General features: G+C 37.2%; 2 protein-coding genes across 2 annotated transcripts; both read left to right on the top strand.

The window, feature by feature from the left end:
• Positions 1-326: 326 nt before the first annotated feature.
• LOC118039055 (copper-transporting ATPase RAN1) lies at positions 327-7,656 on the top strand. Its single transcript, XM_035045632.2, has 9 exons — positions 327-814; positions 1,829-2,443; positions 2,828-3,257; positions 3,455-3,780; positions 4,535-4,593; positions 4,698-5,040; positions 5,353-5,547; positions 5,651-5,908; positions 6,731-7,656. The coding sequence occupies exons 1-9, from the start codon at positions 485-487 to the stop codon at positions 7,205-7,207; spliced, it is 3,033 nt and encodes a 1,010-aa protein (XP_034901523.1). The 5' UTR covers positions 327-484; the 3' UTR covers positions 7,208-7,656.
• Positions 7,657-12,348: 4,692 nt separating this feature from the next.
• On the top strand, positions 12,349-13,444 carry LOC118039158 (uncharacterized). Its single transcript, XM_035045769.2, has 2 exons — positions 12,349-12,503; positions 12,600-13,444. The coding sequence occupies exon 2, from the start codon at positions 12,662-12,664 to the stop codon at positions 13,325-13,327; it is 666 nt and encodes a 221-aa protein (XP_034901660.1). The 5' UTR covers positions 12,349-12,503; positions 12,600-12,661; the 3' UTR covers positions 13,328-13,444.
• The last annotated feature ends 1,185 nt before the right edge of the window (positions 13,445-14,629 follow it).

Here is a 14,629-nt window from a genome sequence, read left to right as displayed (position 1 = left end):
TTTCACAATACATTAAATTTAAATTCATTTTTCCATTCAAATTAAATACATAAGTCAATGTTTGAAGTTTGAACAGGAACACTTTCAATACAAGGACAATATTTTTTTTATTAATAGAAAAAGAAAGACGAACCAACCAAATAAAAATTATTGTAAATTATTAGGTGTAGACTATAAACGGAAGCAACAGTGACGCCCACAGGCTGAAGCAAGAGAGGCAGTACAGATTACAAAACCACCAACCATGCAAGTACAGAGGGCAATTATGTACTTACACAACTTCTTTTCCAAGTAGTAGTTAAAAAAAAGTCGCTGTCCTAACCAATAAATCTTCCCTCGAAGCCCTCTCCCTCTTTCCATCTCTCTGGCCTCTCTCTCTCTCCAAAAATCTCTCATTCTTCCGTTTTAATTACTTCAGCTCTGTCTGATATATCGAGAGAGAAATAGATTGGCTCTGCTTTTGACCCAGTTGACGTCACCTAACATGAGAGACCTACAGTTGACCCAGGTTGCTGGAGCCCGGAAATCCCCTCCGGCCATGATTTCTGCCGGCGAAGAAGATGCCGATGACATGAAGGAGGATGTTAGGCTTCTTGATTCTTATGAAAGCCTTGGAGATAATGATAATTCGCATAGAATTGTGATCGAGGAAGATGGGTTTAAGAGAATTCAAGTGAGAGTTACAGGGATGACTTGTGCAGCTTGTTCCAATTCTGTTGAGTCAGCATTGAAGAGTGTTAATGGGGTTTTCAGAGCTTCTGTTGCTTTGCTTCAAAATAAAGCTGATGTTGTATTTGACCCTGCTTTGGTTAAGGTAGGTTGGTATTCTTGGCGGTGGCTAAATTGAAAAATATTACAATTGAATTTTGATTTTTTTGTGGCGTTTGATTGTTAAGTAGGAGATGAGTTATTGTTAGTTCTTAGAGATTCTTAGCTTTTAATTAGTTAGTAGCTTTGATTTTATTTTGGTTAATTTGAAATTTTGTTTTGCTGAATTGGATCATATTTTAGTGCTCAATGTGAAATAGTTTTAGATTTTCAGTTTGGGTTTGGTTATAGATGATGGTGGATTGGAAGTTTTTTTTATAGCATAGTGTTTTGAACTGAATGTTCTAAGTTTTAAAGCCGAGCTGAATATCTTACTTTTGACTTTTAAGCTCCAGGTTGGCTTCCTTATCGCTATTGAGTTCATATATTTTCAACCACGGCTTTTTTTTTAATGTACATTCATGGATCATATATCATATAGACTTGATTGAGGAACTTCTTTGTGGTTACAGTACTTCTGATGTTACAACAGATCTAAGATGACATATTAGTCCTAAATGATGAGAAAGGTATGATTTGACATTGCTATTGATAAAGCAGAACAACAGGACATCCTATATTACCACTTACTCTGGATGCATTCAGGTTAAAGATTTCTTGCTCCTACATTTTCCTTTTTGAATACACTCAGAAAGTTCGACTTTGAAATTCTAGGTCCCCATTTTCTGAATACATTTCTTGCTATGGGTGGGGGTTTGGTAAATTGAAATATTCAGGTACTCTAAAAAATTGTAAATTGTATGTTTTATAGATTGATTGCAATGCTTCAAGTGAATCTCAAGGTTATATATTTGTGGCTTATGAAAGAGGGTTTCCACGGTTGTTGAAAGACACCTAGATAACAGGATCACTGAGATGTTTATATAACTGTGAGAGATTTATGTCATATGGTTTCCTTCCCTGAATGGCTTAAGTGAACTGCATGGGCTTTTACTTTGCGTGGCTTAACTGCTGTTAACGTAAATGTACTGAAGTATTTTATAAATGCCTCTGAATTCAGGATGACGATATCAAGAATGCAATTGAGGATGCAGGCTTTGAAGCAGAGATTCTATCTGAACCTATTAAATTAAAAACAAAGCCAAATGGAACCCTTTTGGGGCAGTTCACAATTGGAGGTATGACCTGTGCTGCCTGTGTAAACTCTGTTGAAGGCATTTTGAGAGATCTTCCTGGTGTCAAAAGGGCTGTGGTGGCTTTAGCTACTTCTTTAGGGGAAGTTGAGTATGACCCTATTGTCATTAGCAAAGATGATATAGTGAATGCTATTGAAGATGCAGGCTTTGATGCGTCTCTTGTACAGAGTAGTCAACATGATAAAATTGTACTTGGAGTTGCTGGGATATTCAGTGAGGTGGATGTACAGCTTTTAGAGGGAATACTGCGCATGCTTAAAGGAGTAAGACAATTCCGTTACCACTGGATATCCAGTGAACTGGAAGTTCTCTTTGACCCTGAAGTTCTAGGTTCTAGATCCTTGGTTGATGGGGTTGAGGGCGGGAGCAATGGGAAATTTAAATTACATCCCATTAACCCTTACTCAAGAATGACTTCTAAAGATGTTGGAGAGACCGCTGTTATGTTTCGACTTTTCATTTCCAGTGTGTTTCTTAGTGTGAGTATTTTCTTAACATGCTAATGGTTTTGATTATCTCTTCAATAGTGTACCTCTAATGTTTTTTCTTTCGTTCTTTATGTTTATGTGTGTGTGTGTTGGGGTTGGTTGGTTGGTGAGTATGTTGAAGTTAGTTTACAGTTGGTATCATTGTCTACCTGCTTTCATACACAAGTGTGCACTATATCTCCTGGTTTCTTCTAAGGACCGAGGATAATTGAGAAGGCATTATATGTTAATACATTCTTCTGGGAATCTCGCTATGGTGACATCTTCTCTTTGAACACTTGTAAAGCCCATATAGGCATTTGTTTGTTTCTTTGTTGGTCTGTTTTTATTTTTTACTGCTGTATTAATTATTGGCATTTGATGAATTGTATCCAGATTCCCATCTTCTTCATGCGAGTAATTTGCCCTTATGTACCACTGTTGTCTTCCTTGCTGCTCTGGCGCTGTGGACCCTTCCTAATGGGTGATTGGTTGAAGTGGGCACTGGTGAGTGTTGTTCAATTTGTAATTGGGAAGCGCTTCTACGTGGCAGCTGGTAGAGCCCTTCGAAATGGTTCAACCAATATGGATGTTTTAGTTGCATTGGGAACTTCAGCCTCATACTTCTACTCTGTTTGTGCACTGCTATATGGTGCAGTCACTGGCTTTTGGTCTCCAACATATTTTGAGACAAGTTCCATGCTGATTACATTTGTATTGTTGGGGAAGTATTTGGAGTGCCTTGCCAAGGGGAAAACGTCAGATGCTATCAAGAAGTTAGTAGAACTTGCTCCAGCAACAGCACTGCTGGTTGTCAAAGACAAAGGTATTTTTTCGATCTTTCCTTTTTAATTTTTTGCACTTGAGATATGGTTTGAAATTATCTCATTAAAATTTTTTCACAATGAGCTATAGCCAATATCGAAACACAGATAAATTCCCCTCAATCTTAATCAGGCTAAAAATAATAAAAATGAAGTACCAACCATTGAAGAGCTAAGTAAATTTTGGTTCATTTTCTAGGTGGAAGGTGCATTGGAGAAAGGGAAATAGATTCATTGCTTATTCAACCTAGTGACACATTAAAAGTTCTTCCTGGTACCAAAGTTTCTGCTGACGGTGTGGTTGTATGGGGTTCAAGTTACATTAATGAAAGCATGGTGACTGGTGAATCTGCACCTGTTTTGAAAGAAGTTAACTCATCAGTTATTGGAGGTACGATGAATTTACACGGCGCTCTTCACATAAAAGCTACTAAAGTAGGATCAGATGCTGTTTTGAGCCAGATAATTAGTTTGGTTGAGACAGCCCAGATGTCCAAAGCTCCAATTCAGAAATTTGCAGATTATGTAAGTACCACTTAAGTGGCTTCGGCTTGAATCTATTTTACCACTATTTTCCTTCTGGTAGAAATTTTTTATGGAATATATCATCTGCTTTGGGAAGAATTGCAGTTCCTGTTGCTTGCCTATCTGTAGTAACTGAATGAGTTTTCATGCACGAAGTAAACTGTACCTTTGTTAAACACTTGTTTGCTGTTGCCGAACATGTCCTTGCTAAATTGCCAATCCATATTCTTAGGTGCCAAATATATGCTATGCATTAGCTTAATTGTCTCTTATTTTGATGTAAAAAGGTCCAATTTCAGCTGTATTAATGTTAATTTGAGCTAGTTTTATTGGGATGAGGGAGACACTGCTATGATCAGAATAAAAACTGGCTTTAAGACTGCCAGTTTTGTCTTTCTGGAATATTTTATAGTTCATGTTGCTGTTTGCTGTTTTTACAAATAAATTGTCAAGGGGATTATGTATTACTTGATACACAAGTTCAGTCAATTTTTTAAATCTCGTAATCCAGTTTTTCCTTGTCTGTTCCCCTCCACTGAATTACTGCTTGATATTTAATCTCGTTTGGACATTATTTGCTAAAACCATCTCACTTGTGTCTTGTTTTATATACATATCTGGTTGTTCATTTCTTTCTGGCCACTCTTTTTTCTATAGGCAATCATTGGTGTTATTATGCATATAGACAGATATGTACTCAGATTGTCTTCCTCTTTAATATTCTTCTTATATTAGATGTCTCTATGAATTGCAGGTGGCAAGCATTTTTGTTCCTATAGTTGTTGGATTGTCTTTGGTGACATTCTTTAGCTGGTAAGTTCATTGCTTGTATTGCTTTGTTGATGTGGCATCTTATTTTTTTTAATGGTAGTATTCATAAATTCTTTTGATTAAATATTTTCTGTAATCGTTTGCAGGTACATTAGTGGAATTTTGGGAGCTTACCCGGAAGATTGGCTTCCAGAAAATGGCACCTTCTTTGTCTTTTCCCTTATGTTTTCAATCTCAGTTGTGGTAATTGCATGCCCATGTGCACTTGGCCTGGCAACACCAACCGCTGTCATGGTTGCTACTGGGGTTGGGGCTAACAATGGTGTGCTGATAAAAGGAGGAGAAGCTTTGGAAAGGGCCCAGAAGATTAAGTACGTGATATTTGATAAAACAGGTACTCTAACCCAGGGAAAAGCCAGTGTTACTGATGCAAAAGTTTTCACTGGAATGGGCCGTGGAGAATTTCTCAGATGGGTGGCCTCTGCAGAGGTGATTTTTTGCTTGTCAAATGTATCTTTGCATGTGTTTGCGTGTGATGATTATGATATGTGTGCATACACAGCCTACCAGAGCATGGTTATGGCTTGGTGTCCCATTTAAGGTTTCAAAGTTAGTGCCTTAAGTGTCGGTACAGAGGATACCCATAATTTAAAACTACAGGAAAATAAGCCATAATGCATTTTGTGACATGCTATGAGTAATTAGGCACTGAAGGGAATCAACCCCCCCTTCTTTGTTACAATTTATTCAGAAATTAAAAAACGATCTCTGATTCTCCATTACCTTGTTTACATGTCTCAGTCTAGCAGTGAACATCCACTGGCAAAAGCAATAGTGGAATATGCACGCCATTTCCATTTCTTTGACGAACCTTCTGCAACCAGCCAAACCCCCAGCAGAGAGTCTACAATCTCTGGGTGGCTTCTTGATGTCTCAGACTTCTTGGCTCTTCCTGGAAGAGGTGTGAAGTGCTTTGTTGATGGAAAACAAGTTTTGGTGAGTTCCTTGGCATAATAAATATGTAATGTATTACAGCTTGAATCTCGAGAAAAATGTTCAATCACTTCTGGGAATACTCATAGGACTGTATTCTTAACAGGTTGGTAACCGGAAACTTATGACTGAGAGTGGAATTGCCATTCCAGACCAAGTAGAACATTCTGTAGTAGAGCTTGAAGAAAGTGCAAAGACAGGCGTCCTTGTTGCGTTTGATGACAAAATAATTGGTGTTTTGGGGATTGCAGATCCATTAAAGAGAGAAGCTACTGTAGTGATAAAGGGCCTTCTGAAAATGGGTGTCAAACCAGTCATGGTGACAGGGGATAATTGGAGGACAGCACGTGCAGTCGCTAAGGAGGTTAGTATATTTTCTATAATACCTTGCCCATAATTTTTTCCCGGAAACTGTAACCTACTTTCACAAAGAAAATCTATTTTCACACAATTTTGAACAGTATGTAGATCCATGACCGAATTGAATGAAACAATCACTTTGTTGTTATCCCCTCTTTCGTGAAACTAGACACCAATGTTATGGAAATACGATCTCCCTATTTATGCATCCTGGTTCTGATCAATCTTTACCACTTCTCTTGATCCCACAAGACAATAGAATCTAAAGTAATTCCTTAATTGATGTCTGACTTTTTGCCGTGGCAGAATTATTATCATTTTAATCTTCACCAATATGATTTTTTTGAATACTTCACATGAAGTGAAAATTTTGCACTACAACGTTTTTCAAACAGTTCTAGTAGTGATTTTAAGGTTGTGATTTAGGAACCCACATGAAACCATAATAGTTTCCTAGTTTTGCTGAATAAATAACTGTTGATTGCTGGCATCATTGGCTATTCCCTCTCATTTGTGCTGTTATTAATAGGCCTCTTTTTGAACCCAAGTGCTCCATCACCAGCTTCATGTTGGTCATTGTTATTATGCTATATGGCTCTTTATATGCTGATTTTAGCTGCACTTTGCCTACTTACTTGGAGGCTAAAACCAAACTTAAGCTATTTTTCTGTGTGAAAAAAAAAAAAAAATCGATTTACGTTGGGCGGGCTTTATATTTTAGCTGTAATGTAAATAACTTATAGCTTTCCTTGTATTGTTTGGAAGGGAATTTTTTTCTTTGTTCATTTTTCTTTTCAAGTAAGCCTAAAGACTTTTTGCTGAGCAGGTGGGCATTCAAGATGTCAGGGCTGAAGTAATGCCAGCTGGCAAAGCTGATGTTATCCGCTCATTTCAAAAGGATGGAAGCATCGTATCAATGGTGGGTGACGGCATCAATGACTCGCCTGCTCTAGCTGCTGCAGATATTGGTATGGCAATTGGGGCAGGGACGGATATTGCCATAGAAGCTGCTGACTACGTGTTGATGAGGAATAACTTGGAGGATGTAATAACAGCCATTGATCTCTCAAGAAAAACCTTCACTCGCATTAGACTGAATTATATTTTTGCCATGGCTTACAATGTGATCGCAATACCTATTGCTGCCGGGGCTCTATTCCCTTCTCTAGGGATCATGTTGCCACCATGGGTAGCCGGTGCTTGCATGGCTCTCTCATCTGTAAGTGTTGTGTGCTCTTCTTTGCTTCTTCGAAGATACAGAAAACCCAGACTCACCACCATCTTGGAAATAACCGCGGAGTAGAAAGAGAGAAAAACAAGAACTCTAGCTGTCAGATCCCTTTTCTAGGGGTCATGTTGTCATCATGGGTAGCCAGTGCTTGCATGGTTCTCTCATCTGTTATTGTTGTGTGCTCTTCTTTGCTTCTTCGAAGATACAGAAAACCCATACTCACCACCATCTTGGAAATAACCGCGGAGTAGAAAGAGAGAAAAGCAAGAACTCTAGGTGTCAGATCTGTAGGGAAAAAAAAGAAAAAGAAAACGGAGATGAAGAGGAGGATGGGACATAAAATTCTCAATTTTGTATCTATTTCTCGTTCTTTCGCACACTTGTTATACACCGAGGGGATGCAATTCATCACCCGAAATGTAAATGTACTTGTATAATGTCATCATTGTTGTATTTTCTTGTGGTCTTCCCATTCAATGAAAAGGAAAAAAAAAGAAAAAAAAAGGGTTTGGCTCTCTCTCTCTCTCTCTCTCTCTCGTTTTGTTGTACTCTTTGACAGTTCATTAATGTGAAAATAATCTTAGTTTCTGGACATAGAAAGAATTCGTGGAAACTACTGTTGGGGTGGCTTGGTTCACATTTTCCTTTTGGAATTTCTTTCTATAAACCTCGGCTAGCGATGCTGTAAGGCTGGAAAACGTAAACCTAGGGTTTTAGTGCTAGTTTAGTAACGTGGCTGCCCACAGCCATAACTATTAGTGTTTGGTTAAGAGAAAAATAGTGGTTTATGCTGGTAGGATCCATCAAAAACTTAGTTGTGCTGCATGTTTTGTAGAAGTAATATTTTACTCCTTCTCGTGGGGAAGGAACCACAACAACGAAGCCATGGCTAAACAAACCCAATTTTTTTTATTACTCTTTCTAATTCAATTACATATGATTTTTCCCCCTTCCTATCCGCAATAAAAAAGAGTTAGTGATACTTTTTTTTTATCTTTGGGATACGTGCCGGAACCTAATGAATTTTTAGAGTCAAAATCATGACACAAACTCATTTAAAAATAACTTCCAACCTAACTCAACAAAAATCAAATTTACTAGTAAGTTGCACAGATTTAAAAATAACTTACTCTATTTATGGACAAGTTGGAGTTTGAAAAATAAGGATCTTCATTAACTTCATTATTAACATTGTAAACGGACTCTTCTTTTTTCTTTTATTGCTATACCTTATTTGGTATTGCTGCTTCTCATGGGGGAGGAATCACAATAATGGAGCCATGTTTCACTGTCGCATTGTTCACGTGAACAGTTTTTTTTTTTTAAAAAACTAGTGCGAATGAATTATTTCACTTGCACTATTCATGTGAAAAGTTTAGTTTTTTCCCCCCCTGAAAAACCAGTGTAGTTAATTGATTTCACTCGCACTGTTCACGTGAATGTGAACAATATTTTTTTTTTGTTTTTTAAAAAAATTAGTTTAAGGTGAATTAAATTTACTTGTACTATAATCTTAATTTTATTCCTGATAATATTTTACCTAATTTTATTGCACGCTCAAAAAATCATGGAAACTGTAGTTCTTGTTGAATGAATTTTGTATGTAATGAAATTGTAATTTTTTTAAATTTTGTTTTACTTGAAAAACTAGTATTAATATTATTTAATAACACCATATAAATTAGAAGGATACAACATAATGACGTAGTATTTGTGGAATATGATCGCAATTCCAATTATGTTCTTGCTGGATCCAACCCTGTTAAAAAAAAATTTTCAGTTTTTATTTTTATTTTAATTGTGTTTTATTCAAAAAATTAGAAGGAGATCGCTTGATGATGTAACAAAAAATTCAGTTTTTGTTGTTGCGCGCTTAAGAAACTATGGAAAATATAGTCCTTGTTGGATAGATTTCGTATGTGATGACATTGCATATAATTTAATAGAATAATAAAAAAAATATTTGCTATCAATATTATTTATTTCATGATATAATAATAGTAGTTAAATCTACATATATATATATATATATAACCTTCAATTTGAAAAATATTTTTTTAACCAAACACATTAAACTACTTTTTATTCAATCTTAATTTCAATTACAATTTTAACCAAACATATATTTTTTTAAATCAATTTTAACTAAAAATACTTTTTATAAAATAATTTTTTTAAAATTACAATTACAAAAACAATCTCAATACCAAACACAGCAAAGGTGAAGCCACCTGGACCTCCTTACGGCGCCATAGGCTTGTCAGCTGGCTGTCAGAACGGGACTCTCTCTCTTTAAGTGAGTTCCGGTTCGTGTGAAACTACCCCAGGAAGTGGGAAGATATAGCTGCAGGTTCTTTTTTTTCTTAAATCAATAAATTAAGATCACAGCACCAAAACTGCCACAGTAGCAGCAAGGTGGGAAGCAAGCACATCAAGTTAATAATTATTTATTTTTTGAATAGCCGAGACAAGGAACCCGCATTAACCATGTGGGCTTTGACACATGCAATATTATAGATAAAATTCAAGAACAAATGCAACGGCTATTCAAAAATCATTGATTGATGCTGGTAGAGTGGTGAAGAAGCAGCAATCTTCACATCAGTCCAAGGTGCCGCACCCACAAAGTGATCAAATCAAATTTCTTTATGTATGGGATAAAACATGTGTAGTATTATATTATATAGACCAAGTCAAGTCTAAAAACGTTTTTTGGCAATACATCCGTTCATATAATTCAATTGTCATCGGAGAGATGGATAAGTTTGATCTGGAAAATTGTTTATCTCACCGGTCTTTGTTATGCACCTACCGCTGTGGTCCAAGTCAACACTTCACTTGAAGCTTGCTTTCACACCACACTTGACGGAAGAAAAGTAGTATGCCACAGCTGTTTCTCCTCTCTAGAAAGATGTGTTTTCAACTTTCAACACTCTGTTTTTTTATATTCTTTTATTTCGTAATTGAGTAAGGCCACCTAAAACAGAAGGCTTATCACTTCTAGGCTTCTAGCCATGTAGTTTAAAATCAACTCTTATTTAGTATAAAATAGCTTAGATGCTCATGCTGGCTAGGTGTTTCTTTCTTTTCCCTCCCGGGACAAGCCTTTATTAGGATTGAATGGGATGGGATTCGAGATTAAATTTAAAGTTACTAGAGAATCAATGACTAAATAGAAAAAAGGAGGGCTTGAACTTGGATGAGATGAAATTGAAGATCATATTGAAAAGTTATTAGAAAATGAAGGACTAAATTATACAAAAGAGCAAAACGTTTCCGGCCCGTGTATTACATGTTCTAGTGTGTGAGAGGAGCCGCCATATGGTGTTGGGAAAAAAAAATGAAGGAAAAAAAGGAAAGCACGGAAAAAAGGACAAACAATGAATGAACAATAGAAGAAACAATAAAAAAACCTAGCTATTTGATCTTTTTACTTAATCAATAACGGCAAATTCAATTTTTGTTTTTAATAATTAGAGGGGCAACATTGGGAAAAACTGAACTAGGGGGGTAGAAGTGGAGCATTGAGGAATCTACGAGGGCAAAAACATAGTTTAGCGAAAAACAGGAAATTGGTAAATAATCATGCCAAGTCTTCGATAACAAATCAGGGTGGTGTGTGCATTCAAGTTCTGAAGCAATCACTTTGAATGGGATTATAATAGAATTGACTTGTAAGAAGATCAATTAATGAAGTTGCCTTCCTCGTTAAGCGACAAATCCACACTCTGCCCTACAAACGTGGCCATCGGTAAGGACGTCAAAGCTGACAGTCAACTAATTAATCAATATATGCCTCTCAGACATTATTGTGGACCTGGAAAATGACCTTTGGTCAAAGCCACATCTCTTCCACTTGCTTGCCTTGCAAGCTAACTAATGGCTAAACCTTGCTGGAATCATAGAATTTCCAGGCAGCTTCCTCAATGCCCAACTAATCCTTAATCTTAGAGAGCAGGGAATTTGTTTTAAATGGGAACATAATCCTAGCTAATCCATAAAATAAACACCACTGCCTACTTCATAATCCTAGCTAATCCTTGAAAAAAACCAGAATATACATCAATGCCTACGTCAAAACCTCAATACCGTCACCGGAGAATTGATTACTCTGCTGACACCATTTTGTGGGAGAGTGACGGCACAAAACATCAATCTGTAGCAAATTCGAATATTGAATATAGGGCATATCGTTCTCAACCCCAACTTGCATTAGCTAGCAGCCTTCATTAATTCATGATATGTTCATATTGATAATTCCAAGAGCTGGAATTCCCAGGAAATTTACATGGTGGATAAAATTCCGTCGAAAACAAGATCATGACATTAATGAATTGCTGATCGTGTAAATGCACATATATAACACTTCAGTTTCATGTAAAAGAAATTCTAGAAACACGTTTATGACAGTTGAAAAATACCAATCAATACCGTGCGCTGATGAATGACTAAGTCCATTAATTGCCAAAGTCAAATGGGGAAATATATCATCCAGTGGTCCCTTCTGATCGATCGACGACAGTTTTTTAAATATTTTGATAAATTAATCTTTCTTAGTCTAAGTAAACTACACCTTAAATCATCCAAGACAAAACATATTCCTAACGAATAAATACGGAAGAAGAAAAAAAGGAAAAAAACAAAAACGAAGGGAAATGGAGCGTCGTCCTTACTTCTCTTGCATTGAATTGAATCTGAAGGTACAAAAGTACATTCAAACCACTAGGATGTTTGATTCTAGTCAAAAGAAACTAAGGGCGGTCATTCTTAGACGCTTGATTCAACAATGTGTTTGGTTGAATAATTATAATTTCAACATATATTATTCTGTGTAGGCAATAAAACTGTTTCGAAAATTAAGGCATTGCTTTTGGTTTCTCAAAACAAAGGGCTATTTTTTTTTTTTTTCTATAACCCGGAGTGTTCGGGCCAGCTTGCGCGCACCACAACTAATCCCCGGGCCCACTGAATATCCTACAAACCCAGTGAACAGGTAAGACACCGCGGGGGTAATAGAGTACACAGAGAGGGTCGAACCCAGGATGTTCGCAAAGACAAGCCTTGCAGTTGACCAATAAGCTAGACCCTCCTTTGATATCCCACGTGGTGGTTTGGGATTGCAAATCACAGTAATAAAAAGCAGTGCTGCATTATTTTGATGAATCTGTATTAATTTAAGCAAGATTTTCTGACCAAGAAGCTAAGACCATCTCAAATGAACCCGAAGATAACATACTACTAGTCTAAAGGTGATTTTTACTCTCTGGTATTGTGATCTCATTGACAAAAACAGCTGTTGCTTCCAGGAAACTACAATCGCTTCGGCCTTGGTGGCTCAGTTTCTCTCTCCCCCAAGGAATAGTCAAGAGTAAGCACCTTTACTTTGACTGAAGATGGTCTTCTCAGTATATATATGACTCGAGGTTTACATATGTATTTGTTTGCTTTCCATACTAAATAACAGGGCTTAATACAGTGCCAGGCAGGCAATTTAAGATTACAATCAGAGCCACCGTGAGTGACACTATGGCTAGTTCGTCGAGTGATTGGGTGCAACTCTATGAACAAGCCAATATCCATGGACAGGCAACACCTTCCTTTGGATTCTCAGATGCCACCAGTGTTGCAACCAGTGGTGCATCGCATATCATAAATCCAAGCAGTTCAATCACTTCAAGTGCTGTTGATCAGACGTCGACCCCTAAAGGTTGTGGGTCGAAGCCAATCAAAAGGAGGTCTAGAGCTTCTAAGAAGACACCAACCACCCTGCTCACTGCCACCACCGCAAATTTCAGAGCCTTGGTGCAACAATTCACTGGCTGTCCTGGTAATCCCATTTCAATCGGGAACCAAAAGGGTCCAATCAACTTGAATTTTGGACTCGGGAGTGCACAAGATCATAGCTACGCGACTGCAGAGATGGCACCTTTTGACAACATTTATTATCACGGGCAATCTCAGATGCAAGAACGACAGCAACCGAGGGAAAACGCACAGCAACCGCACCAGGACCAAGGATTACTTGATCATCTTCCTAATAGTAATGCTTACTTCTCGATGTCTAGTGACCTTGGACCTAATTTAGACAGGCCAGCTGATGACGGGCTTTTCAACATGGACGATATTGCTTTGCAAGAGCTTGCTAAGGAGTCTTTCTCCGATGAAAATTTGAATAATATTGATTGCTTTTAGGGATAGTTAACCATATATATCCAGGTGCGGTTTTGTTCGTAGAATCTCCTCTTAGAGCTATATTGTATGTTTATCCATCAATTTCCACAGGCATGTATGCTATTTGCTATTTATTAATTCCTCATCCAAATATCATAGGAAAAGGAATTAAGACCAAGACTATATACTATATACTATATATTAAATTTTCATTTTTTTTTATCAAACAGAGTGGGATGGAGCTGAATCTTAGTGAATAGTGATACCATAGACCAAAGTTATGATTAACTGCAGGCTATTTGGTAAGAGAAAAAACAAATCACTGGAGTTTTGATCAATTGAAACCTAACCTTTCATTTGTCTGATTTTGATTCCTAGCCCACGATTTTTTTCAATTCATTTTTGTATTGTTGTATTGAAATTGCTGGCATGGCAAACAGTTTTAAGCTAATTTATGATGATTTGGTTGGGATTTCATTCTTATGCCAGGGGCGAGAATGCATATCCTACTGCTCATCAATGGGATGGTGATGATGACTTCCTTTAAAATTGAACGTTTTTACTTGGTTATTTTTCTGGCACATGCTCGAAGTGTTTGGATTTTCTTGATTTACCGGGGAGGTGGCACACAGAAAACAACGATTCTTTTCTGATGCTATTGATGGAAAATTAGAAATGGGAAGTGTATATTTATATATATTTTCTCACCCCATGGCACTTTGAATAATCCTCTAATATCCATACATCAATTAAACCACGCTACACATGACTTAAGGTAATTGTTCATCCATCTTTCGGAGACTCATTTCATCTCTACTTTGCCGCAAGCAATTGCCGGACTCTGGGTGTGGCATGTCATCAAATTCTCCAGTTACCATATCAAACCTCGAAATTGAGTTTGAACATGGTGTATCGTCAAATTCTCTATTTCTTGGTGGCAGGTTTTGAGAAAAAGATACTTTGACTTTGATGCAGAGACCATCCAATGCAGAGCTCCATCTGCAACAACAGGGGTAGCAGAACGCGGATGACAGTAAAAAAGAGAAGCTCGTTAGGTGTCAGGCTAAACATCATATACATAAAGCATTCATGTTCCTCAAGAACAGAAAGCACCCTAACACCTCTTGTCAAAGAATGGAAGAAAAATCCACAGATAAAACCAACTCCTTATCCCGCTGGTGTTTGGACAGTCATAAGTTCTTGTGCCATAGGATTCCAAATGAAAAACACCCTCTTTGCTCAAGTGTTTTGAAAAGTACTAACGAAGAACAGAGAGGTGAACAATTAAGCAGTCGCAATGGGGGAATCTGTGAGTGAATAATC

The sequence above is a fragment of the Populus alba genome, chromosome 1, assembly GCF_005239225.2.
Source record: "Populus alba chromosome 1, ASM523922v2, whole genome shotgun sequence".
NCBI classification, from domain to species: domain Eukaryota; kingdom Viridiplantae; phylum Streptophyta; class Magnoliopsida; order Malpighiales; family Salicaceae; genus Populus; species Populus alba.
Note: the sequence above shows the minus strand (reverse complement) of the source record. Positions and strands in the feature narration are given on the sequence as shown.

Coding starts and splice junctions, on each gene's coding strand:
- LOC118039055 (XM_035045632.2), top strand. CDS start 485: ATGAGAGACCTACAGTTGACCCAGGTTGCTGGAGCCCGGAAATCCCCT. Junction 2,444..2,827: donor TTTCCAGTGTGTTTCTTAGT/GTGAGTATTTTC, acceptor AATTGTATCCAG/ATTCCCATCTTCTTCATGCG. Junction 5,909..6,730: donor CACGTGCAGTCGCTAAGGAG/GTTAGTATATTT, acceptor TTTGCTGAGCAG/GTGGGCATTCAAGATGTCAG.
- LOC118039158 (XM_035045769.2), top strand. CDS start 12,662: ATGGCTAGTTCGTCGAGTGATTGGGTGCAACTCTATGAACAAGCCAAT.